The sequence below is a fragment of the Carcharhinus amblyrhynchos genome, chromosome 6 (genome assembly GCF_965287045.1).
Source record: "Carcharhinus amblyrhynchos chromosome 6, sCarAmb.v2.hapA, whole genome shotgun sequence".
NCBI classification, from domain to species: domain Eukaryota; kingdom Metazoa; phylum Chordata; class Chondrichthyes; order Carcharhiniformes; family Carcharhinidae; genus Carcharhinus; species Carcharhinus amblyrhynchos.
Window position 1 is genome coordinate 46032957 of NC_137329.1, and position 23890 is coordinate 46056846.

Sequence of the window (23890 nt, forward strand, 5' to 3'; positions counted from 1 at the left end):
GACATTAGTGTGAGCAACAGGTAAAGATGCTGTTAACACATATATCTGTACACCATAGAGAAATAGCTTAAAGTCAGGTAGACTGGATATAGCCAGGCACATTGATAACCCACATTATAGAAACAACTGTGAGTTAGTCACAAACATAGGGCATAAGATTCGCTGCTAACAGAGCAATAGTTAGGGATAATAAAAAGACTGCCTGTGGTGTAGAAATAACACCAGAGGTGTGGTGTGCAGTGAAGCATACACCACATCTTGAAGGAATGTACGAGATCCAAGTTACAAAAAGCAAATGGTCTGCAAGATGTGTTGTTTCTACAACTAAGCATAAAAGGGGGAAAAAGGTCACTGAGATAGTCGGGACAGCAGTGATTAAGTTGGCAAAGGATTGATTACCGCCAATCTGAACTGGACATGTAACAGTGTTGGATAAGATGGATGAGTTTGCTAATGCACTCTTGTGATAACAGGAGACATTGTTAGATGGAGAGTAGAGGGGATGGAAACTTGGGGCACCTTGAGCCAATAGGGGAATGACAACACATAGATGGGACAGGGACCACCAATTAGGGGAGAACAACACATTGCAAAGCCATTACAATGCTTGTAAAAAAAAGTATAAAAATGTGCTGCAAATCGATGTAAGGTGTGCCTATTTTACTGGACACCCGGTCTTGCAAGAACGTTAAATAAAATATCTTGCTCCTTCAGAACTTGACTTGACTAAATTGTTTGACTGTGAGCTGCGTTTCTCACATTAGTGAACCTGATGAAAGAATTAGAAAACTCTTCCAACAATTGTATAATCTTTTCCAGTAAATTTAAGAAGCTGATTGACGTCAATGATGAATATCTTGGCTAATTATTGCCTTTACATCCAAGGAGTAGCTCAGGCCAATTTTAGTTCTCCAGTTGCTGTTCTGATTGGAATTGGATAACATAAGACAGGCCAACAATTGAATCTGGTTTCTATCCTGTTGCTGGGTGTGGTAGTAGCATCTGTCTATGTAAATGGATTACCAATGTCTTTTAGTGGATTTGCGCATGCGTGTGTGATGTCTTTGGCAGCCCTTGTCTGCAAGAGATTGTTCTGCAAGCAAGGCATGTTGCTAGCTGCTCCTGTTTTCGTAGTTCTTAATACTTGCTGTGTTATTGCCATCAATAAACTTTATTATAGAAAGAAGATTGTTCTCTTGACAATGCATTCAACTACCTTTACTGTAGGTTCAAGTTACTATATCTTTTGGCGACGAGGAAGAAACGATGAAGAGAAAAAAAATAAAGTTTTTTGACATTCACTGTGACAACACGGAGTTGTGCACAGTGAGTACTAGTTGGCATTGTGAGTAGTGGTTGAGTATCCTGGATATGTTCAGGGCCATCAGTGGGTTTGACAAGAGAAGCAAGGACTGGGTGCTCAATTCTCCTGAGTGTGTGTGGGGGCAAAAACCTACAAGTGGATGAAGAATCCGGCTGTAGCTCAGAAGCCAAGGGACATTTGTTTTGCAGATTTAGTTGCACTTGTCCAAAGTCTTTGATAACTGTCCAAAGATACAAGTTTCATAAACATTTTCAGAAGGCAAGTCAATTGGTAGCTTACTTTGTGTAGAACTGCACCAGCTCTCAGAACAATACAGATTTGGAGCAGTATTGGAAGATATGCTCAGAGACAGATTAGTCTGTGACATTGAACAGGACAGCATTCAGCGTTGGTTGTTGGGTGAAGCTAACTGACTGTTAAGAAGATTCTAAAAATTTTGCAGAGCATGCAAGTGGCTGCCAATAATGCTACAGATATCCTTAAAGCTAATGTTGGTGCCCAGGTGGAATTGCTGCATGAAGAGAAGAAAGAGGTTGCAAACCAGAAGATGAAAGCTGTGGAGTGTGTTAGATGTTGTGAGCCACATTTTGCGAAGTTTTGCAAATTTATGGATGCTGTTTGTCACCAGTGCAACAAGAAGGGTAATTTAGTGAACAAATGCAGGAGTGTGAAAAGAAAGGCAAAAGCTGAGCAAGAAAATTTAAATTTAAAGAAGCCTCAATCAGTTACACATCACAGAGATAGCTCAGAGCAGGCAGAGGAGCAAGTTTATAATTGAGGCATGAGCAGAGCCTTTTTATTTTACAGTGGTGGTCAATGGACAGGAAATCAAGATAGAGGTGGACACAGAAGCCTCCACATCTGTAACTTGTGAAGAAACCTACAAGTTGACTTGGGACTCTAACGAAGCAACGGCCCTTATGCCAGCAGAGATCAAACTTTGGATAGACAGTGGAGAGTCTATTCTGTCCCTTGAGGCTTTGAAAGTACATATTGTATACAAGACAAGAGGCAAGGGCATGCCTCCTTGTAGGAATAAGGAAGGGGCCTAGTTTGCTAGGGCATAACTGGCTCAGCAAAATTTCATTGAAGTGGGGTGATATCAAGCACTCAAAGGTAACTGAGAATGTGGTTAAGACGTATCCTGAAGTCTTCAAGGGTGAACTGGGTACTAAGCAAAGTTACTCATAGATCCAGGGCTTCTCCTTGCTTTTTCAAGCCCAGAACATTGCCCTAAGTTATGAAAACAAAGTTGAGGAAGAGTTCGAAAGACGACAAAGGCTTGGGAGCATTGAACCTATTCAATTTTCTCATTAGACAGTACAAATTGTTCCTGTCCTTAAAAGTGATGGTACAGTGTGCATGTGTGAAGATTATAAACTCAGCATTAATTCAATTTCCAAATTAAATGCTTATCCATTGCTGGAGGCAAGTTATTCTCAAAACTGGATGCAAGCAATGCTTATTAACAACTCTTGCTCGAGGTGGACCCTAAGCAGTACGCTACAATTAACATGCATAAAATTCTGTTCAATCATTTGATTTTTGGGTATCTTCCAATCAATCTTTCAAAAAATGATGGATAGATAACCTGTTCGAAGTCACTCCTCGTCTAGCAGAATGACATTTTGATTACAGAGGAAACTAAGAAGCAGCACCTCAGCAATCTGGATCAGGTGCTTCAAAGGTTTTCAGAGGTGAGACTGCACCTGAAATGGAGCAAATGCATTTTTCAGGCACAAGGTGTGGAATATCTAGATTATACGATCACCACAAAAGGCTCATCTCCTGTGGAAGGGTAAGTTTGAGCTGTTAAGGAAGCTCCAAATTCAAGGAATGTGTCAGAGCTAAGATCATTTTTGGCTCTGGTGAACTATTATGGAAAGTTTTTGCCAGATATTTCAACTGTGTTATCACATTGTATATTACTTCACAAAGAAACCAAATGGAAGTGGGAGTTAGCACAAAAGAAAGCTTACAAGGATGTGAAAATGTTTTTGCAATCAGTCAATCTGCTGGTTCATTTTGATCAAGTCAGGAAACTCATTCTGTCTTGTGGTGCCTTGATGAGGGGGTGGTATTCTCTTTTAATGGAGGACAAGTCAGAAGAACCTATTGGTTTTGCATCTCGTACACTGACAAAGGCTGAAATGGGATATTTACAATTAGACAAGGAAGGTCAATGATAATTAGCTCAGTTTTATCATTAAATAATTTCACTTACTGCCTCTTTAGATACAACATGCAGCCCTGAGTCAATCTTTCCATCTTGCGTCTCAGACTGAGCTGGACTCCCTGTGAACCGCTGTGATTCTAGGCTGTAACAGCAACAAGAAAACATCTTCATTTCTAAGACACCATACTACTGTGGCCTGTAATGATTGTTAAATGGTCAGATTGCTTTGGCTTACCTGAATGTGTCTTTCTTCTTCAAATATTCTACTCGAAACTTCCACCGCCGTCCATGGGTCTTTGCAGTCTGCAGACAGAAAGGAGATAGATTGTCATCGGATCAAAAGGAAAGGCTTGTTCAGTCTTGAAAAGTGCATAATGTTACTACATGTTTATTGGCTTTTAATACTATCAGACTGTAGAGTTTAGTTTCATCATTTGCACCTTGGAACAATATGAACCAAACTGGCTCAGATGCTGGATTGCTTGAAATAATGGATTCCAATTTGGATGGATGAATGGAACATCTAAATTTCACCCCTGACCCAGATTAAGGTCAGGCCTTTCACTGTCTTGACTGTATGATACAAAATTACAAAAATCACATACCATCAACTTTCCAAACAACTTCTCCCAGTTCAAGATCTGGCGTTCCCGAGCAATCCATCTGGCCTTAATAAAAGAGAAAATTGAGAGATTACCAAAAAGTACTGGAAAAACATAACAATTATTACTGTGTCAGGGTGTCTGGCTCCCCAGGAGGATCCATGATTCTTTTGTTTTCTCATGGAAAATGGGTACAACAATAATGAAGGGCAATGGAACCAATGAAGGATCACACATGGTTCATGTTATTCTAAATGGTAAGCTCACAGTATGAGTATCTAACCCACAATAGCCGTTGTTAAATTACTATTCTTTCATCGCTCGGCCTGGGCTTAAATACAGACAATAAAAAAAAGCATTGAAGATCTTTTTCTGTCTCTAATGAAGGAACTGGACCATTCCATGAATTCCAACAGTAAGCCTATTTCTGTTCAAGGCTATGGCCAAGTGCTGGCAAGTGTGATTAGGTGGGCAGGTCAGGGCATTTCATGTACCAGTGCATCAAATGGGCTGAAGGGCCTCTTCTGCACTGTAGTATTCTGTGAGCCTGTTCAAGCCTTCACCTCATATCCTGAAATCAGCCCAACATTGGGCCCATCTGGTAAATTATTTTGAAAAAGTACCTCATTTTCCTTTAGGGCTTTAGGTTCAATTTGGTGTGGCTCACATTCATCCACTCGAAGGCTGGTTATGCTTCACTTCACTTGGGGATATTAAGTCCCAGAGATGTATTGTACTCCATCCAAGCTGCTGGAGTGAACCTCTTGCATGTATTATCCCTACCTCTGTGCTTCCAACAACATGGTCTTGTAGGGAGTGAACTGATGTTCTCCCTTAGTTACCAAGTTTGTAATGTTTTGGGACTGTCGATTGACCTTAAGGTAAAATGGAGCTATGGAGTTATATGATCTGCTCTGAATCTTACTCTCTCGGTGGCTGGGTTGCTATGGGAACAGTGAAGTCCAGATTAATTTACCAGGAAGAAGCTGCTCATTTGTGGACAATGGCCAAAGTATCTGTGATGACTCTGGATGGTCAGTTAGTCTTGAAGTCAGGTTTTTCCAAACAGTTATACTTGAACTGTACATATAATTTCAAGATAGAATGATGTTGCGGGTCCAAAGGATAGCCAATTAGCATTTCTCCCTAGATACAAGGCTCAGATAATTCACAGTGAATTGGGGATTGGCTTTAGGAAGGGAAAAGTCAATAGATAGCCATTGTAGATTTTCCAAAGATATCCTGAGCCTCGCAGACACAGTCAGTCTGCAAGAATATGAGACAGGAAGCAAGCAAACAGCTAGAAGTAGCCTCCCTACTCTTTGCCATGTTGAATGTGGGTGGGAGCTTGTGTTCATATTGAAGAAAACAAGTTAATGATGATTTGAAGGAGGTTGGAAGATTCACTGAGCTTTGGCTAAAGATCCAAGATAACCCTTACCGTGAGAGTCAATGGAGGAACCTTTTACTGTAGTTTATAATATATAATGCCATCAGAATAGTAAGTAGACAATGTTACCTTCAATTTTTTTTACAGTACAAGTCTTAAAACTTGAAACCTTACTGTGTGATCCTTCTAGTCAGCCACTAGAAATTTGAATATTTTTCTCAACATTATCAGTCTCCACATGGATTGTGTGTTTCTAAGGTTAGTCAGTGAAACTGGCAGAACCTCTGAGAAATTTTGGCCTTAGTAATATTTAGCTCAGTTCATCAAGCGTCTGCATTATAACTAAATAATTAATGGTGACATGAGGAAAAACATTTTACATACTGTATTATTAGATTATGAACAAGAATACAAATTCTTAGAAGCTGATTAAAAGGAACTAATATTTAACCATGTTTACTTACAGTTGACTTTATAGACACCTTTCTTTGTTGATTAGTATAGTGAGAAGACATAATAGAGCATAGTATAAAAAGATGCCAAGGTAGAGGGGTTTTGGGAGTTTATGTCAAGTGATAAAGTGCTTGCTCACATCAAAAGGATGAGACATTGAATACCATCTGTGAATAAAGTGCTTGTGAGAGAATAGAATGTAGATGTCTTTCTCTACCAGATAATGAAACTGGGCATATAAAAGCATTGAGATACAAAGGCTATTACTTACGTAAATACATAATCTTAACAGTCATATAAATTATTCCTGTTTGATCAACAAAAGTGTTCTCACACACACAGTCAAAGATGATTGGGCTGAGTGTTAGGGACCAGATCAGAAACTCCAAGGTATATTATGAAATTAGCCTAGACCCCAACTTTTGCTTTTGATTTTGGCTTTAGGATGAGTATAAGGTACGTCATTACAGATATGATTCAATTGACCCAATAGGAAGCTTTTATCAAAACAACCTTTACTGAAGAACATAGTTAGGAGAGAACAGAAATAATTAGCCTAACTTTTACCAATTAAAACACTTAAACATGATAAAGTATAATTCTTAATAGTTATCCATCTTTATTGTTCCAATTTAGCAGTATCCCCACAGACAAATCCCTTCTTCAGAATCAGTTGGCACCAAAAGTAGATATGCTTACATGGATGCTGGATTTTCAGCCTTTTAACATCTCTGGACAAAAATCCAGACATACACCTGTCTTTAGACTCTCATACAGCAGACTCTCAGAAAGATATATCCTCAAGCAGCAAAACTTCAGAAATATTCTCTGTCAGATCTCAGTCTTGAGACTTCAAAGAGAGAAAGTGCTCCCCTCTCTGTACTTCCATACAGCAACTGAGTTGGAATTGTGTGTGTGTGTGTACCTAGCTCCACCCAGTCAATTGATATTATTGTCAATCAACCCAATCAAGTCCTATTGTGCAAACTTGGATTGTAACAGCTTTACTTGGCTAAGTAGCATTATCTGGCAAACGCGCTCTCAACTGGGAAAAACCTTTATGGAGGAAACTTACATGACCATCAAGTAGCTGTAGTCGCCTCGCAGCTATACTCAGCTGATGCTTCTTCCTGAAATGTAAAAAAAATCTTTTGGTATGTAGCAACCACCCACACCACTGGGAGCAGACATGAAAAACAGTATTGCCTTTTGGACCACATTTTAGAGTAGCATGGTGCTATTCAGCTGGTGGTCTGTAGGGGGGAAGTGGCCTTATTTGTGAAACTTCAGACAGATGAGGTTCCTCCTCTGCTGCCTTTGAACTGGCAGTGTGAGGCCTGCAACTTTGTTTCCAGGCCTTCTTTAAACCACATGGTTCAGAGTTGTTAACCAACTGTTTTGTATGTTTTCAGCATGTTACAGTTTTGCATTTACTCTCTTTAAGTTTGTTTTGCACAGTGTCAAACAGGGGTGATATCTTTACCCACTAGTCCACCAAAGAAGCTATCGACCAGATGCATTTTCCATTATGAGAAAACAAGCATCCGTACCTCTCACGGTCTGCATAAAACAACTCCAGGTTTTCTTTCTTCTGTTCCCATGGAGTAGCATAGAAACGTACAAGGCGAATCAACTCGGTGGTTGGAGTGTACAAGTCAGAAACACTGGGCCATCAGAACACAAAAGGATGAATGTTAAACAAGAGAATGAAAACAGGGAAGTGAACAAACTCCTGCCAGTTCATGAAATAACTCTGCCTTCCAGAAAACAACAAAGGATTGGAACAGTAAAGATCTGAAAAGTGAAATCTTGCCTCTCTGTTTCTTTCATTGTGGTCCTTTCGAGAGTTTGTTTCTTTCACATTATTGATCTCCTCGGAGATTGTAAATCTTGATTGTCTAATTAGCATTGTCTGGCAAATTCAAATTAACTTTATGGGGGAAACTTGCACAGCCAATTGCAGTATCGTCACTGCCACACTCAGCTGATTTTCTTTGAGAGACCGAAGTGGTAGGGTCAAGACTCACAGTGAAGGGCCTATAGTAAAGTTTAAAAAAGATTAAAATGAGGCAAGTCAAAAAATGGGCAATGCCAAACTTGGGTTTTAAAGACTTGTTTATGGTATGAAAAAGATTTAAGAACGTAATTCCATTGTTTTGAAATCCTGATAAAAATGAAAATTTGCCTCATTCTCTATCAACAGTTGGTAAAGTGAGTGGTAGCAGGCTCACCCATCTTACATTGCAGTCAATGGAAATTAATACCAAATAATGGAAAGGAAATCTAATTAGTGTTTAAAAGGACAGCTAACCCTCACCATCAGCTTTCCATCTATCAATCAAAATACACTCTAATTAATTAGTGTGATGACTCTTGGTTTCAACACAGCAAGGATGCAAGGAGGAGGACGAACATGTGGGACTGGATAGTTGCAGATAAAAGTATATTTCAACAGATCTAAAATATATCTCCTTCCAAATGGGAACATGGACAGTAACAAAAAAAAAGTCAGCTGCATCCAACTGCTCACAGACAACCCCATGTGTCTAACACATTTATTGAGTCTATTTTCTTTCAAAGGTCCCCTGGTAAATATCAGACAGAGGACTCTAGTGCGCTGAATATGATCTGATCTCAGCCTCATTGTAAATCCAGATTCAGGTCATATACATAGCTCTGACAAAGAGTCCTTTTCCTGGACAGAGGCTTGGGTCAGTGTAGGGCTGGAAAGTTAATTGTGTTCAGCAGTAATTGCCACTGACTTTCTGCCTCTGACGTCCATTATGCTGGTGCTGTTTATGCTTCAAACTTTGTTTCATGACCTACCTCAGATCTTCCAATCAAGCCCTCCATTATCTCTAAGGTACAAATTATGTTAAGGAGATACATGAGGCAGGAAACACAAGCGCACTACTCCATCCTTGAGATTCAGAGTCACAGGTAACTGATATTTTTCTTCTGTTTTACATTTGGAAAATAAATGTACCTCAGGCACAAAAGCGAAGAAATTTGGTTCCCTTATCTTCTATGGAAGAATCTAGTACTGTAGGGAGGTCGCCAATAGTTGTTAAATAAAAAGAAAATACAAAAAGCTACCCATTAAAACTAGAGTTCATTCACTAGATGTCATACCCCTCAAGTATCTTACCCAAATGGTCATTCTTTATTTGTGAAGATAGCAAGGGATAATTTTGAATAGATTCCAGCCTGTTTAAAGACAATAATACAAGTACTAGGGTCCTGAAAGTCGAGTTGCAGTCTTGTATGTCTGTTCCATGCAGAAACTGTCATTTTGAGTCAGGCACTCCCCCAGATGTCTAACATTGCCAAATGATTTTTTAGGTGCCAATTCAATACATGCAATGAGAGTTCTGAGCTTGTTTATAAATTTAATACAACTTTCAACAACTTTAGTATGATACCCATGAGTTCGATAAGATACCCAAAAATCACAGGTGGGTGAGTGTATTTACCATGTTTTTTTTAAAGGGACCCTGGGTGTTAAACTTTCCAACTTTAGTATGATACCCATGAGTTCGATAAGATACCCAAAAATCACAGGTGGGTGAGTGTATTTACCATGTTTTTTTTAAAAGGGACCCTGGGTGTTAAACTTTCCAAAATATTAACCTACATTGGAATTTTAACCAGGGGTTTCTGGCAAACTTCAGGTTGGCTTTTTGGCTTCAATGATTGGAATGTTATTGTGGCTGGAAGCGTAGGATGAGCAGGAGCACCACGCAACAGCCAAAAACCTGCAATCATAGAGAAGAGGCGGAAGATGGGAGTTTGCATGAGGCCTTATCCCCCTTAGAATGGAAATGAAGCATATACCATAAAATGTCACTTATAAAACATAAGCAGTTCCAGGCAAAGTGGACCATCTAACACCCATTTTGGACTCTACTTGAGTTATCCAATATACAAATATAGAAACGTTATAGTCAAGCCTGACCTTGTCCTCACTCGATATTCATACAAATGCATCTTCCTTTGGAATTCTTAGGTTAGTGAAGAGGAGCATAAATTTAGTCTTCCTAGCCTAGGTGTGATCCTCTCCAATTTGGTTTTCAAGTTTGCTGACGACACCACCGTAGTGGGTCAGATCTCAAACAATGACGAGACAGAGTACAGGAATGAGGTAGAGAATCTGCTGAACTGGTGAAGAAATAATAATCTCACTCTCTCAATGTCAACAAAATGAAGGAGATTGTCATCGACTTCAGGAAGGGTAAAGGAGAATGTGCCCCTGTGCACATCAATGGGGACGAAGTAGAAAGAGCTTCAAGTTTTTACGGATCCAGATCACCAACAACCTGTCCTGGTCCCCCCATGCTGACACTATAGTTAAAGAAAGCCCACCAACGCCTCCACTTTCTCAGAGGACTAAGGAAGTTTGGCATGTCAGCTATGACTCTCACCAACTTTTACAGCATTCTTTCTGGTTGTATCACAGCTTGGTATGGCTCCTGCTCTGCCCAAGGCCACAAGGAACTACCAAAGGTCATGAATATAGCCCAATCCATCACACAAACCAGCCTCCCATCCATTGACTCTGTCTACATTTCCCAGCAAAGCAGCCAGCATAATTAAGGACCTCATGCACCCCGGATATTCTCTCTTCCACCCTCTTCCTTCAGGAAAAAGATACAAAAGTCTGAGATCAATACCAATTGACTCAAGAACAGTTTCTTCCCTGCTGCTGTCAGACTTTTGAATGGACTTACCTTGCATTAAGTTGAACTTTCTCTACACCCTCCCTATGACTGTAACACATCATTCTGCACTCTCTCGTTTCCTTCTCTATGAACAGTAGGCTTTGTCTGTATTGCACGCAAGAAACAATACTTTTCACTGTATGTTAATACATGTGACAATAATAAATCAAATCAGACCAATTGTAGGCTTCTTAAGCTGCCCCACCTGGAATCAGATAACTCAGCACAGATTAGATATTGAACATGAAACTAAGCTTCAAGACTTCCTGCTATGAAAAGCTCAGTACCATGTCAGACAGTGCACTTTTATACATTGAACATTTACCAGGGTTTAACACATGGATTTTTATAAAGATGTGGAACATTCAAATGAATGGTCTCACCCTGGAACAAGTAGATGAGTTTGTCTATTTAGAACACATGATGTGTTATCACATGATGATAACACAAATGTTATGCTGAAATTAGAAGATAGGCAAAAATAATCTTGTGAAGATGAAGGATATGTTAATAACAAGAAAACTCAAACTTATGAGAAAAAAATGCTACATTCTTTCCACATTCATGTATGCTTTAGAAACCTGAACATTAAATAATGATCAAAGGCTTTGAAATGTAGATGCTAAGGTGTATGCTAAAAATTCCACACACAGACCATAAAGGTGATAAATGTTATGGTAATGTCACTAGACTGGTAATCCAGAGGGCCAGGCTATTGTTCTGGGGAAATGGGTTCAAATCCCACCAATGACAGCTAAGTTCAATTAGTTAAAAAAACTGGGATTGACATTTAGTGTCAATAATAGTGACCTTGAAACTATCATTGATTGTCATAAAAACTAATGTTCTTTAGGGAAGTAAATCTGTCATTCTTACTTGGTCTGACCTACATGTGATTCCACATCCACAACATCTTGGTTGACCCTTAATTGTCCTCAGAAATGGCCTAGCAAACCAGTCAGTTCAAGCGCAATTATGGATAATCGACAAATATTGGCTTTGCCAATGATGCCCACATCCCATGAAATAATGGAAAGAAATTGCAAGAATCAAAAGAACTCTAAAACATGACATTCAAAAAAGAACATATCAATTTTTCTATTATATGATCAGAGCAGAAAAGCTACAGGGAACTCTTTTAGAGGGAAAAGTAGGTGTCAGTAGAAAGAGGGGTTTGCCTAGGCATTGTTAGATGAAAGATGGTTGCAGATGAACGACAGTGGATGTGTGAAGATGGCGCAAGATAGATGAGAATGACATACCATAACAGCAGCAACAAACTTGAAGGGAACACACACTTTACTTAGCGATATCTTGTCTTTTTAATTAAGAAATCTAGGTGAAGGACTAATGCTCAATATGAAAGACTCCAGATTAGGAGAGACAGGAAGGTTCATTAGGAAGTTATAGTTATCCAATGCCAAGTTTGAGAGGTTTAAAAGCCTCTAGGTTGTAGGACAAGGAGGCAGCTGACAGGAGTTAGAACAGTTTTGAATCTTGGGAAAGAATGAGCGTAAGGTGGTACAATGAGCTTGACCTCAACATAATGCAAATATCCACACTACCTGCGGAAAAGCCGCCCTGTGGTAATGACCAAATGGGCTAAGAGGTTGGTGGGAAGGGCATGGTTCATCAGTTGATCTTTGAAGTCCAGAAGCTGTTGAACAACCAGAAAAAGCAATGAATAACTGATACTGATTTACGCTCCATAATGGTGCAGGGGTGGGATGGGATGGGGATCTAGCCTATTTATTGGGATTCAAAAAGTATAACTGAAATTTCAGCCCCAATTTTTTGATAGCAGTGGCATTGGTAGGTTTGTGCCAGTTGTTAGCTTCAGTGAATTTTGCAAGGCTGCCCTTGTGCTTGGAAAGCAACACAAGTGTCCTCGCTAGCAGCATGTTTGAGGTGGGAAGTTCAGCAAGGCCATTGCTCCGAAAGGCTGCTGCTTTCCATTAAATAGGAAACTTTTTTTTGGTTTGTCAAGAATAATGGACTTGAGGATGAAAACACTTCCTTTTGATGATGGAAACTTAGACACACAGCTGCAGTAGATGCAACAAGGGTGGGTGTTTTATTTCATGGAGGTGGTAATCCTGTGATTAATGCAGAGATTAAACTGGTGATGGTGATCACCAAAAATGTATGGGTCCCAAAACAAAGGAAACTTAGAGGTATCAGGAGGTATGCTAAATTAACTGTATCCATACATGTCTGCACACAACTTAAAAGGCAGACACCAGAATTTGGAGCTGCAGAACTTTCAGCCAGATAAGATTCAAAGGAGGAAGGTAATGGAATCAGAAAGCCAGCTAAGACAAATCATTTATCTCTGTCAAATACTTTGAATGTATCATGTCTCTATCCAGGTATAAATTGAGCAACCAACTTGTATATTCCAAGGGAATTAGTGGAATTGGGAAACAATTCTTCACACGAAGAGTGATAGAAGTTTAAAACACTCTTCTGCAAATGATAATTGATGTTAAGTCAATTCTTAATTTTAAAACCCAAAATTGATGGATTTTAGTTCACCAAAGGTTTAAATGGGTTGTGGGGCAGAAGTGGGTATGTGAAGTTGGTGAAAGATCAGGCACAAGTGGCAGAACAGGCTTGAGGGGCTAAATGGTCTGCCTACTCCTGTTCCTTTGTTATTATAACCAATTCTTCAGAAACACATATCTTTTGTACTGGTTTGATGCGTAAAATTTGGTCACACTGCAATGCAAATTGCCTAATCTTCAGAAAACACGTAGTCATTACCTGGTCTTAAATCTGTAAGAGTACTGTGGTCAACAGTAAAATAACAAATAAATCACCTAACAGAAACCAAAAAAAAGCTTTATTTTTGTTACAAAGGCGTGCATCTCTCTTGCAGCAGTACAGTTCTGCTGAATTTCATTACGTACAATAAAGTCAATACGAGGTTTCAATTTTCCTTTATTATGGAGAAGATCTTTCTTTTTGTCTTCTTGGTAATCAAAGTAAAGGGTTTCATCCATCTCTTTAGACATAGTGGCCAGACTTCATATAGGACCCCATGACGACTGCAAGTAGGCTATTCAACACAGGCAGAGCATCACTGGGCCTAACTCAATATACGCAGATGGACATTTCGCAAAGGAGTCACTGGATAATGTTCACGGGAGCTAAGGAGCTAAGCTTCTAACAATCAGCAATCCACTTACCCCAGTAAGAGCGAGGAGAATGGGAGAAAATGTACACAAAAAAAAATTAAAGCTTTTTAAAAGGCATGGAAATTAAAAAATAAATCAGAGATATATAAACTTTGTGAAGAAATGGAATTGCACAATTTTAGGAGTACCTCAGTGATGCCGCTCTGCAGTAATGCCAGTGATGATAGGACAGTGTCACACAGAGTGTCAAACAGCACATAATCCTTTGCCTCCACCGTCCTTATATCCTGCCAATAAAACAGAAAGCAGGTTTTAACACCATCACTGCCTCATTCAAACCCATTTAGATAGAGTCCCATGTTGAGGATCCATTCTCATGAAGCAATCTTACCTTCAGGATTCATTTTGAGCAGAAAGCTTCTTTGTCAAGCAGTCTTTTAAGGACAGTGTAACTAACAGATCTTCCCTTTTGATGGAATATTGGCTTCTAGCCTGCCTCCATTTGTCTCTACCTCAGGCATCACAGAATATACACATTCTATAATTACATGCAACCCACAGGTAACCCTTACTCTTCTGCTTCCTCCCAATGAAGACACTCCAGTCCTTTAGTTGCCTCATTTGGGGGTTTCCTAGAGTCAGGTCGATCACCACACCCAAATTATGGGGAAGAGGAAAAACCAGGGAAGAAATATGGCAGGTAACTGGGGTAGGAAGAAAATGGACAGAATAGAGATGCGAATAACTGAGGGAGAAACAGAACAGGTGACTGGGAACAAACAGAGGAGGAAATGTTAGAAGGATAACAACCAGGGGAGGTAGAAGAAACACAAAGATGAATAACACTTGGGAGAGGACAACTAAAGAGATGAGAATAAGTCAGTCAGTGAATTGTGAAGACAGTTCCTGCAGAATATGAAGCTACTAAAACCATTTAAAATTATTTGAAAGATTTGCAACGTTAAAATAAAACTATGATCTTTGAAAACTGGTACTGTACCAGAAAAATCCCAACTCTTAAGGAGGTGTTAAAACATGAATTTTATTCAAAACATAGAGAGCATGAGAACTTCAGCTTTGTGTATAGATATTACCAGGGAAATTTAATAGCATGTCAGTGAGACAGCTATTACCTATCTGCTGCCTTTAACCTCTGACCCACACTAATGAAAATTTGGTGAAAATGGACAGGTAATCAGACACAGACTGGGCTACGTTGTACCTCTTCTGCAGGCTTTTCTGTTTCTTTGTTTTTCTTCACGTCTCCATTCCTGGACGGTAGGTCTTCAGAATCAACTTTACCTGCATCATCAGAAGCAAAACAATCACCACAAACACCCAGAATAGAGTCAGAACAGCAGGTTGAACATTCCAAAGCACCCTGAATAATAAAAGCAAAATACTGCAGATGCTGGAAATCTGAAATAAAAACCAAAATGCTAGAAAAACACAACAGAGAGAAACAGAGTTAATATTGAGGCTGTAGGAACTGAAGCAGTAGAAATGTGGGAGGTAAAAATGTGATGGAAATATTGAAGCAAGGTTTGTGCCTTGGTTCAAATCACTCCCCTCCACTCCCCCGGCTGTCAGTCTCTGCTCAGCGACTCTGCGCTCTCGTGTGTTATGAAGGCTGTGTTGAGATGCCTTCAGGAGGACAGTGACCACAACACCACACAACCCTGCCACAGAAACCTCTGTAAGACATGTCGGAGCATCGACACGGATGCCATCATCTCATGTGAGAACACTATCCACCAAGTACATGATATATACACTTGCAACTCAGCCAATGTTGTCTACTTGAAACGCTGTAGGAAAGGATGTCCCAAGACATGGTACATTGAGGAGACCATACAGACACTACGACAACGGATGAATGAACACCACTCAACAATCAGGCAAAAGTGTTCTCTTCCTGTTGGGGAACACTTCAGCAGTCATGGGCATTTGGCCTCTGATCTTCGGGTAACCATTCTCCAAGGCAGCCTTCACGACACATGACAGCGCAGAGTCGCTGAACAGAGACTGATAGCCAAGTTCTGCACACTTGAGGACAGCCTCAACCGGGATCCTGAATTCATGTCACACTATCTGTAACCCCCACGACCTGCCTGGGCTCACAAAATCTCATTAACTGTCCTGGCTGGAGACAATACACATATCTGTGACCTCTGTTTAACCCTCTCTCCACTCACATTGTCTGTACCTTTAAGACTTGATTACCTGTAAAGACTCACATTCCAAATATTATTTTGTAAATTGAGTTTGTGTCTTTATATGCCCTGTTTGTGAACTGAAATCCCACTCACCTAAGCAGCAAACGCTCCGAAAGCTAGTGGCTTTTGCTACCAAATAAACCTGTTGAACTTTAACCTGGTACTGTGAGACTTCTTACTGTAGCAATCCATATACAGGAACATTTGCTGAGGGAAGCAGATGGGAAATGAAGGCTATTAAACAAAAAACACAAGAATTCCCTGGATTGCCCACTCAAATGTTAGACCATCTGACCCAATACCAAACAAATATTAATAACTAGTTGATTGGAAAATTGAGGCAAGGGCGAGTGAATTCAATTAGTAAGTCATTTCCAAATTCTTTACTTGTTTTGTCCAGAATTTATGCATAACAAAAAAGACCCGGGGCAAAGTGAGAATTGAAAGTAAACAATGAAACAAATCGTCAAATGTTATATCCAATAAAAAGCTAAAATTCCAATCCTAAAATTAGCGTGGTCCCCAGAACGTACATTATCTACCTGAAATGCTGAAGGAAAGGATGTCCCGAGGCATGGTACATTGGGGAGACCATGCAGACGCTACGACAACGGATGAATGAACACCGCTCAATGATCATCAGGCAAGAGTGTTCTCTTCCTACTGGAGACCACTTTAGTGGTCACGGGCATTCGGCCTTTGATCTTTGGGTAAGCGTTCTCCAAGGCAGCCTTCACAACACATGACAGCGCAGAGTCGCTGAGCAGAGACTGATAGCCAAGTTCTGCACACGTGAAGGCGGCCTCAACCAGGATCTTGGGTTCATGTCACACTATCTGTAACGTGCAATAGCAGTTTTCCCAAATTACCTTCCTTCAATCATCTCTGGTTTGGGTTACCATGCATCCAATGTTCAACTGGACATCCTGATTTCTGAGTGAGCATGTTTTAAAAACACAAAGTTGTAACAAAACAAACATTACAAGGTGCAGGTCCTGAGTTGTTGGGGATGGGGGCGGGGGGTATTGTGCTCATAAATGGTGGTGAGTGTTGTATTTTGGAGAAGGATGCTAGGGAGCATGGAAGGTTTAAAACAACAGAGCTTTATTTACAGGTGTGCATTCTCTTACAAGGTTGCTTCTTCTCTGCCCGTTTGCTGCAGTAGGGACTTAAGACATCACTTCTATTGAACACATTAATAGAGTAGAGCTCAATAAACCAATAAGAATGAACACAAATATATATAGCAGTGAGCAATTTTGATTGACTTAAGTTTTCTAAGTTTGCAACATTTGTAAGGAAATTCATAATATTAGAGCATTCATTTGATTTATGTCCAGGCAGGGTAATTATAGCATGCAAAACACAATGAAACAGACCTTCTTCTATTTGCACCAGGGTGCAGCACACAAAGAAAATGCAGACATGAAGGATTGCACAGCTGCCACAAGTATTGTTCTATCCTACCTGCCCAAATTTCTTCCAAGTTATACATCTAACCTCATTTACACAATTTATTATAATTTATACCCAAACACAAGTAGAGGAAAATTCACCCCAATGTGTTATTTACTGCTGCATTATTTTTAGTCTATGTCAATTTAAGGCTAACAAGTTTAACTGATATTAAGCCACCACCGAAGAAGTCCATTCAAAAGAAAGACTCAACATCCAAATATGTGCGGGTTAGGTTGATTGGCCATGTTAAATTGCCCCTTAGTGTCCCAGGATGTGTAGGTTACAGGAATTAGCAAGGTAAATGTATGGGGTTGCTGGGATAGGACCTAGGGTGGGATTGTTGTCGGTGCAGACTTGATGGGCTGATTGCCCTTCTTCTGCACTATAGGGCTTCTATTATTCTATGATCTGGTTTTGTTTGTAATTCACTATCTATAGATATTGTGACTTTGGTATTTTCTGTTCATGGGCCATTTCCTCAGACCTACATCTCTTTCTGCACCCAGATTTCAACTGCCCGGAGCTCCTCAGATTTATCAATCTGACTTATAGGGCGGCATGGTAGCACAGTGGTTAGCACTGCTGCTTCACAGCTCCAGGGACCTAGGTTCAATTCCCAGCTTGGGTCACTGTCTGTATGGAGTTTGCACATTCTCCTCGTGTCTGCATGGGTTTCCTCTGGGTGCTCCAGTTTCCTCCCACAGTCCAAAGATGTGTGGATTAGATTGACTGGCCATGCTAAATTGACCGTAGATGCATAGGTTAGAGGATGAGTGGGTAAGATATATGGGAGTAGGGTTTGGATGGGATTGTGGTCAGTGCAGACTCAATGGGCCAAATGGCCTCTTTCTGTACTGTATGATTTCTATGACTTATTTCCCACCATTGAATGACGTGGCTCAAAGGAACTAACAGACTACAACTTTCAAAATGCACCATACATGTGGACTGAATTCCTGCAAATTCAGACAAAACAACCTTCCTTTTGAATCCAACAAAAACTGCCATATTTCAGGCAGGACTCTTAATATATCAGGATATTTTTATGACTAACAGTGAGCTTGTCATTCACAGAGGGTGCCAAGGCTTGATGATTGTATGTCCCATCCTGTATGCAGTGTTCAGTAATTGAAAATTACTGACAATCCAAAATCCAGGAAAGGTAAATCATCAAGCTAAAGGAATGAAAACATGTGCAGATTTGGTTTTTCATATAAAACACACAGAATAAATTAAACTTGAACTATTTGAACTCTGAGATACCTATGCCAGATAAATTATACAATTAACAAGGCATTGTTTATTTACATTAACTACAGCATGTAACCAACACAAATAGTCACTTAGGGAAAAGAGAACACCTGACACCCAAGAAACCACCACCCCATCCAGATAAGAGGAAATTAGTGGCTGGAGAGGAATGAAGAAATAATACATTTTCAAATAATAATCCTACTGAAACACTCAAGACTGAGTGGGGCAGCATGGTGGTGCAGTGGTTAGCTCTGCTTCCTCACAGCTCCAGGGACCCAAGTTCAATTCCTGGCTTAGGTCACTGTTTGTGCAGAATTTGCACATTAAGAACATAAGAAATAGGAGCAGGAGTAGGCCAACTAGCCCTTCGAGCCTGCCCCGCCATTCAATAAGATCATGGCTGATCTGTCGTGGCTCAGTTCCACATTCCCGCCCTCTCCCCATAACCCTTAATCCCCTCTCTCATCAAAAACCCATCAACCCGCGTCTTAAAAATATTTACCACTTCAACGGGCAGAGAATTCCAGAGATTCACCACCCTTTGAGTGAAGAAGTTCCTCCTCAACTCTGTTCTAAGCCGCCCCCCCCTTTATCTTGAGGCTATGCCCCCTAGTCCTACTATCCTTTCTGAGCGGGAAGAGTCTCTCCACCTCTATCCTATCCATCCCATTCATCATCTTATACGTCTCAATGAGATCTCCCCTCATTCTTCTAAACTCTAATGAGTACAAGCCTAATCTATTCAGCCTCTCCTCATAGCTCAACCCCTCAACTCCGGCAACAGCCTAGTAAACCTCCTCTGCACTCCCTCCAAGGCCAAAATATCCTTGCGTAAGTACGGCGCCCAAAACTGCACACAGTACTCCAGCTGCGGCCTCACCAACGCCCTATACAGCCGCAGCAAGACCTCCCTACTTTTATATTCAATCCCCCTCGCAATGAAGGCCAGCATCCCATTCGCCTTCCTGACCACCTGCTGCACCTGCAAGCTGGGTTTTTGCGACTCATGCACAAGGACCCCGAGGTCCCTCTGCACCGTCGCCTGCTGCAGTTTTTCTCCACATAAGTAATAATCCTTCCTACCATTATTCCTACCAAAGTGGACCACCTCGCACTTGCCAACATTAAATTCCATTTGCCATTTCCTGGCCCATTCGCCCAGCCTATCTAGATCCTTCTGTAGACTCTCCCCACCCTCTGCACAATTTGCCTTTCCACCAATTTTGGTGTCATCAGCAAATTTCGACACCCTACACTCGGTTCCCTCCTCCAGATCATCTATATAAATGGTAAATAGCTGAGGCCCCAGCACCGACCCCTGGGGCACTCCACTAGTCACCATCCGCCAATCCGAATAGCACCCATTGACCCCCACTCTCTGCCTCCTATTTGACAACCAGTCCTCTATCCACGCTAACACCCTACCCCCAACTCCATGCCCCCTGACCTTCTGTAATAACCTCTTGTGAGGTACCTTGTCAAACGCCTTCTGAAAATCCAGAAAGACCACATCCACCGGCTCTCCTCTATCCACCGCCCTAGACACATCCTCATAGAACTCCAGTAAATTTGTCAGACACGACTTCCCTTTAAGGAAACCGTGCTGCGTCTGCTCTATCAAGCAGTTCCCCTCAAGATGCCTCGCTATTTCCTCCTTGATGACTGATTCTAACATTTTACCTACAACAGACGTTAAACTAACAGGCCTATAATTCCCCGCTTTTTGCTGGCACCCTTCTTAAACAACGGCGTAACATTAGCCGTTTTCCAATCTTCCGGCACTTCCCGGAATCCAGTGACGTCTGGAAAATAACCACCAAGGCATCCACTATCACCTCTGCCATTTCTTTCAGAACCCTTGGATGCATTCCATCCGGTCCTGGGGACTTGTCCACAATCAGCCCCTCCAGTCTGTCGAGCACCACCTCTCTAGTAACAGTAATGTCATTGAGACCTTCCAGTCCTACCACCTTTCCATCTCTAACATCCGGCAAATTATTCACGTCCTCCTCCGTGAAGACCGAAACAAAAAAGTTATTCAAGACCTTAGCCATATCCCCATCTCCTACCACTAAGTCCCCCTTCTCATCCTCTAAGGGACCAACGTTCACCCTAGCCAGCCTCTTCCTTTTTATATATTTATAAATTTATATTCTCTGCATAGGCTTCCTCTGGATGCTCCAATTTCTTCCCACAATCTGAAAAACATGCTGGTTAGGTGCATTGACCTGAACAGGTACCAGACTGTGGCAACTAGGGGAATTTCACAGTAACTTTATCGCAGTGTTAATGCAAGCCTTACTTGTCACTAATAAATAAACTTTATTTAAGACAGAAAGCAGTTCGATTCTGGAGGAGTCAGTGCATGACCTTTGGGACATACCCATCTTGCCCCCAAAATCAACTTTCCTGTTCCTCCTCACCTTTCCTTTACCACTTCCCTTTCAATATGTCAGGAATATAATCTTGGCTCTCCTCAGTTGCATCATAATTGTGAATTCTGCCCGACGGGCAGCCTTTTCTAACCTCTTCCCTTAGCAGCAACATACAACTGCTGTGCTTACCTGAGTAAAAAGTCTGACAACACCAGGTTTAAGTCCAACCGATTTATTTGATGGTAAACTCACTTACCCTGGGGGTAACCTCGAAAGCTAGCGAGTTTACTATCAAATAAATCGGCTGGACTTAAACCTGGTGTTGTCAGACTTTTTACTGAGTTTACCCCAGTCCAACGCCGACGTATCCACATCGTGCTTACCTGAACCACTCTCCATATTCGGTCTCACTACCTTGCTCCGCCGTCCCTGGTTGCCCAGCGACCAGTGATTAGAGGCCCGTGGTCTTCCCAGCCTGTAGGTGGCGCACTTTAAAGCTCTGTGTGCGCGCGTGCTCCCTGGTTGCCCAGCGACCGGTGAGAGGTGGCCCTTCGCAGCCTGCAGGTGGCGCATTTAGCGCTGTGTGTGTGTGTGTGTGTCTGTGTGCTTCTGATGTCCACGTCATGCATCTGATTGCCCAGCGACAAGTGATAGGAGACCAGTGGTCTTCCTAGCCTGTTGGTGGTGCACTTACCGCTGTGTGTGTGCTCCTTGGCTGCCCAGTGAATCGTGATCGGAGGCCAATGGTCTTTCTCGTCTGGAGGGGGCGCAGTATTGGCGGCGGAACCATTTATTCTAAACTGAGCTGAAGATTTATCCCTAAGTGGTGTGGAAACTGCTATAGTGGATTCTTTGTGGGTGAACACCTTAGTTAGAATACTCGACCGGCGATAACTTGATTCAGACAAAATCAAACCTACTGAGCTTTTTGCAAGCTTTCACACAATACGATGGTTAGGCAATAGACTGGTGGTATTACCACTAGAAGAGTAATGCAGTAATGTTCTGGGGCCCAGGGTTTGAATGCTGCCACAGCAGATGGTGGAATTTGAATTCAATAAAAAAATCTGCCGTTAAGAATCTGCAAATGTCCACGAATTGTTGGAAAAACCCATCTGGTTCACTAATGACTGTTAGGGCAAACAATCTGCTGTCGTTACCCCGACCAGCCTACATGTGACTTCACAGCCGCAACAATGTGGTTGACTCTCAACTGTCATTGGGCAACTAGGGATGGGCATTAAATGCTGGCCAGACAGTGACATGTGTGACCCACAAATGAAAAAAAATGCTCTTCATGTTGTTAGTTTTGAAATTCTAAACTTGTGATATATCTTCGACCACATTTGACCTTGGTCTTGAGCTCTGCTTTCATAAACCATAAGATATAGGAGCAAAATTAGGCCAATCGAGTCTGCTTCACCATTCAATCATGGCTGACAAGTTTGTCAACTGCATTCTCCCATCTTTATAACCTTTAATCCCCTTATGTTGGGGAGAAAATCCCAAGGTTAGAGGAATTTCAAATAATCCCTAATTATTTGAAATTAAGTCATTAATAAAATACTAGTAATAAGTAATTCTCAGATCAGATTAATAGTTTAACAGGGAAACTGCCTGCATAAAGGCACATGAAAATGAGATTTGAACAAGTATTTCTGATTGATATTTTAAATGTATTACTTGTATTTTATAAAGTAATTGTGCACTTTAGCCAAGAACAGGCTGCTGCAAGGGATGACTAGACAGAACCACATTCTTTGGGTCAAACCAAGTAAACAAACTCAAACTAAATTAGGACAAAGTAAAAGGGGCAGCTCCCCAAACACGTTCTTTGGAAATAATTAAACCTCAGAATATGCAAGTTCTTATTAGCATAAGTTGGTAGCAGTAAGGTTCTCAAGGTTACTTATGAATAGTTTTACCACACTATCCACGCGGGGCAGGGTAGGTGTAGGAAAATGCTTTGTTGCAATGGCGGCGCGGGCTCGTTGGGTCGAAGGGCCTGTTTCCCGTGCTGGGTTGTTCTTTGTTCTTTGTTTGTTTTTATCCAGATAAGACGGTCCTTTCTCACACAAGAACGTACATCTGTCTTGTTTGGCCGTTGACGTAGCAGGAGTTGTTTGGGAACCTTAACTTTGACCTTTATAGCTTAGCATCAGAGGTTACTAGGCAACAGAGGAAGAAGCATTTGCAATAGGGGGAGGAAACATCCGGATTCGATAGCCAAATGAAATCCCATGATGTTAGAGATCAGAATGCAATTGGCTAAAGTATGTGATAGGTGTCATTTGCGATTGATTTATATTCATAGAATCATAGAACCCTATGATTCGTGTCTGCACCGAACACAATCCCACCCAGGCCCTACCCCCATATCCCTACATATTATACCCACTAATCCCTCTAACCTACGCATCTCTGGACACTAAGGGGCAATTTCTTAGCATGGCTAATCAACCTAACTCACTCACACATCTTTGGACTGTGGGAGGAAACCGGAGTACCTGGAGGAAACCCACGCAGACACAAGGAGAATGTGCAAACTCCACACAGACAGTGACCCAAGCCGGGAATCGAACCCAGGACCCTGGAGCTGTGAAGCAGCAGTGCTGATCACTGTGCTACCGTGCCGCCCAGAGATGATTTGATCACTAGGCTGATACCAGAGTTGAGGAGGTTGAGCTATGAGGAGAGGCTGAATAAACTAGGCTTGTACTCGTTAGAGTTTAGAAGAATGAGGGGAGATCTCATTGAGACGTATAAGATGATGAATGGATAGGATAG

The 23890-nt window shown here is 41.3% G+C and overlaps 1 protein-coding gene across 1 annotated transcript in view; it reads right to left on the reverse strand.

The window, feature by feature from the left end:
- Positions 1-21502, reverse strand: part of LOC145343933 (uncharacterized) — a 49358-nt gene extending 27856 nt beyond the window's left edge. Inside the window, exons 1-9 of the mRNA XM_080190475.1 lie at positions 21487-21502; positions 15023-15219; positions 13989-14087; positions 12229-12320; positions 7496-7609; positions 7021-7075; positions 4106-4168; positions 3736-3803; positions 3549-3642 (exon numbers count right to left, since the gene is read on the reverse strand). Coding sequence (XP_080046601.1) covers positions 3549-3642; positions 3736-3803; positions 4106-4168; positions 7021-7075; positions 7496-7609; positions 12229-12320; positions 13989-14087; positions 15023-15219; positions 21487-21502 — 798 coding nt within the window. The remainder of the gene's footprint in view (positions 1-3548; positions 3643-3735; positions 3804-4105; positions 4169-7020; positions 7076-7495; positions 7610-12228; positions 12321-13988; positions 14088-15022; positions 15220-21486) is intronic.
- Positions 21503-23890: the final 2388 nt, after the last annotated feature.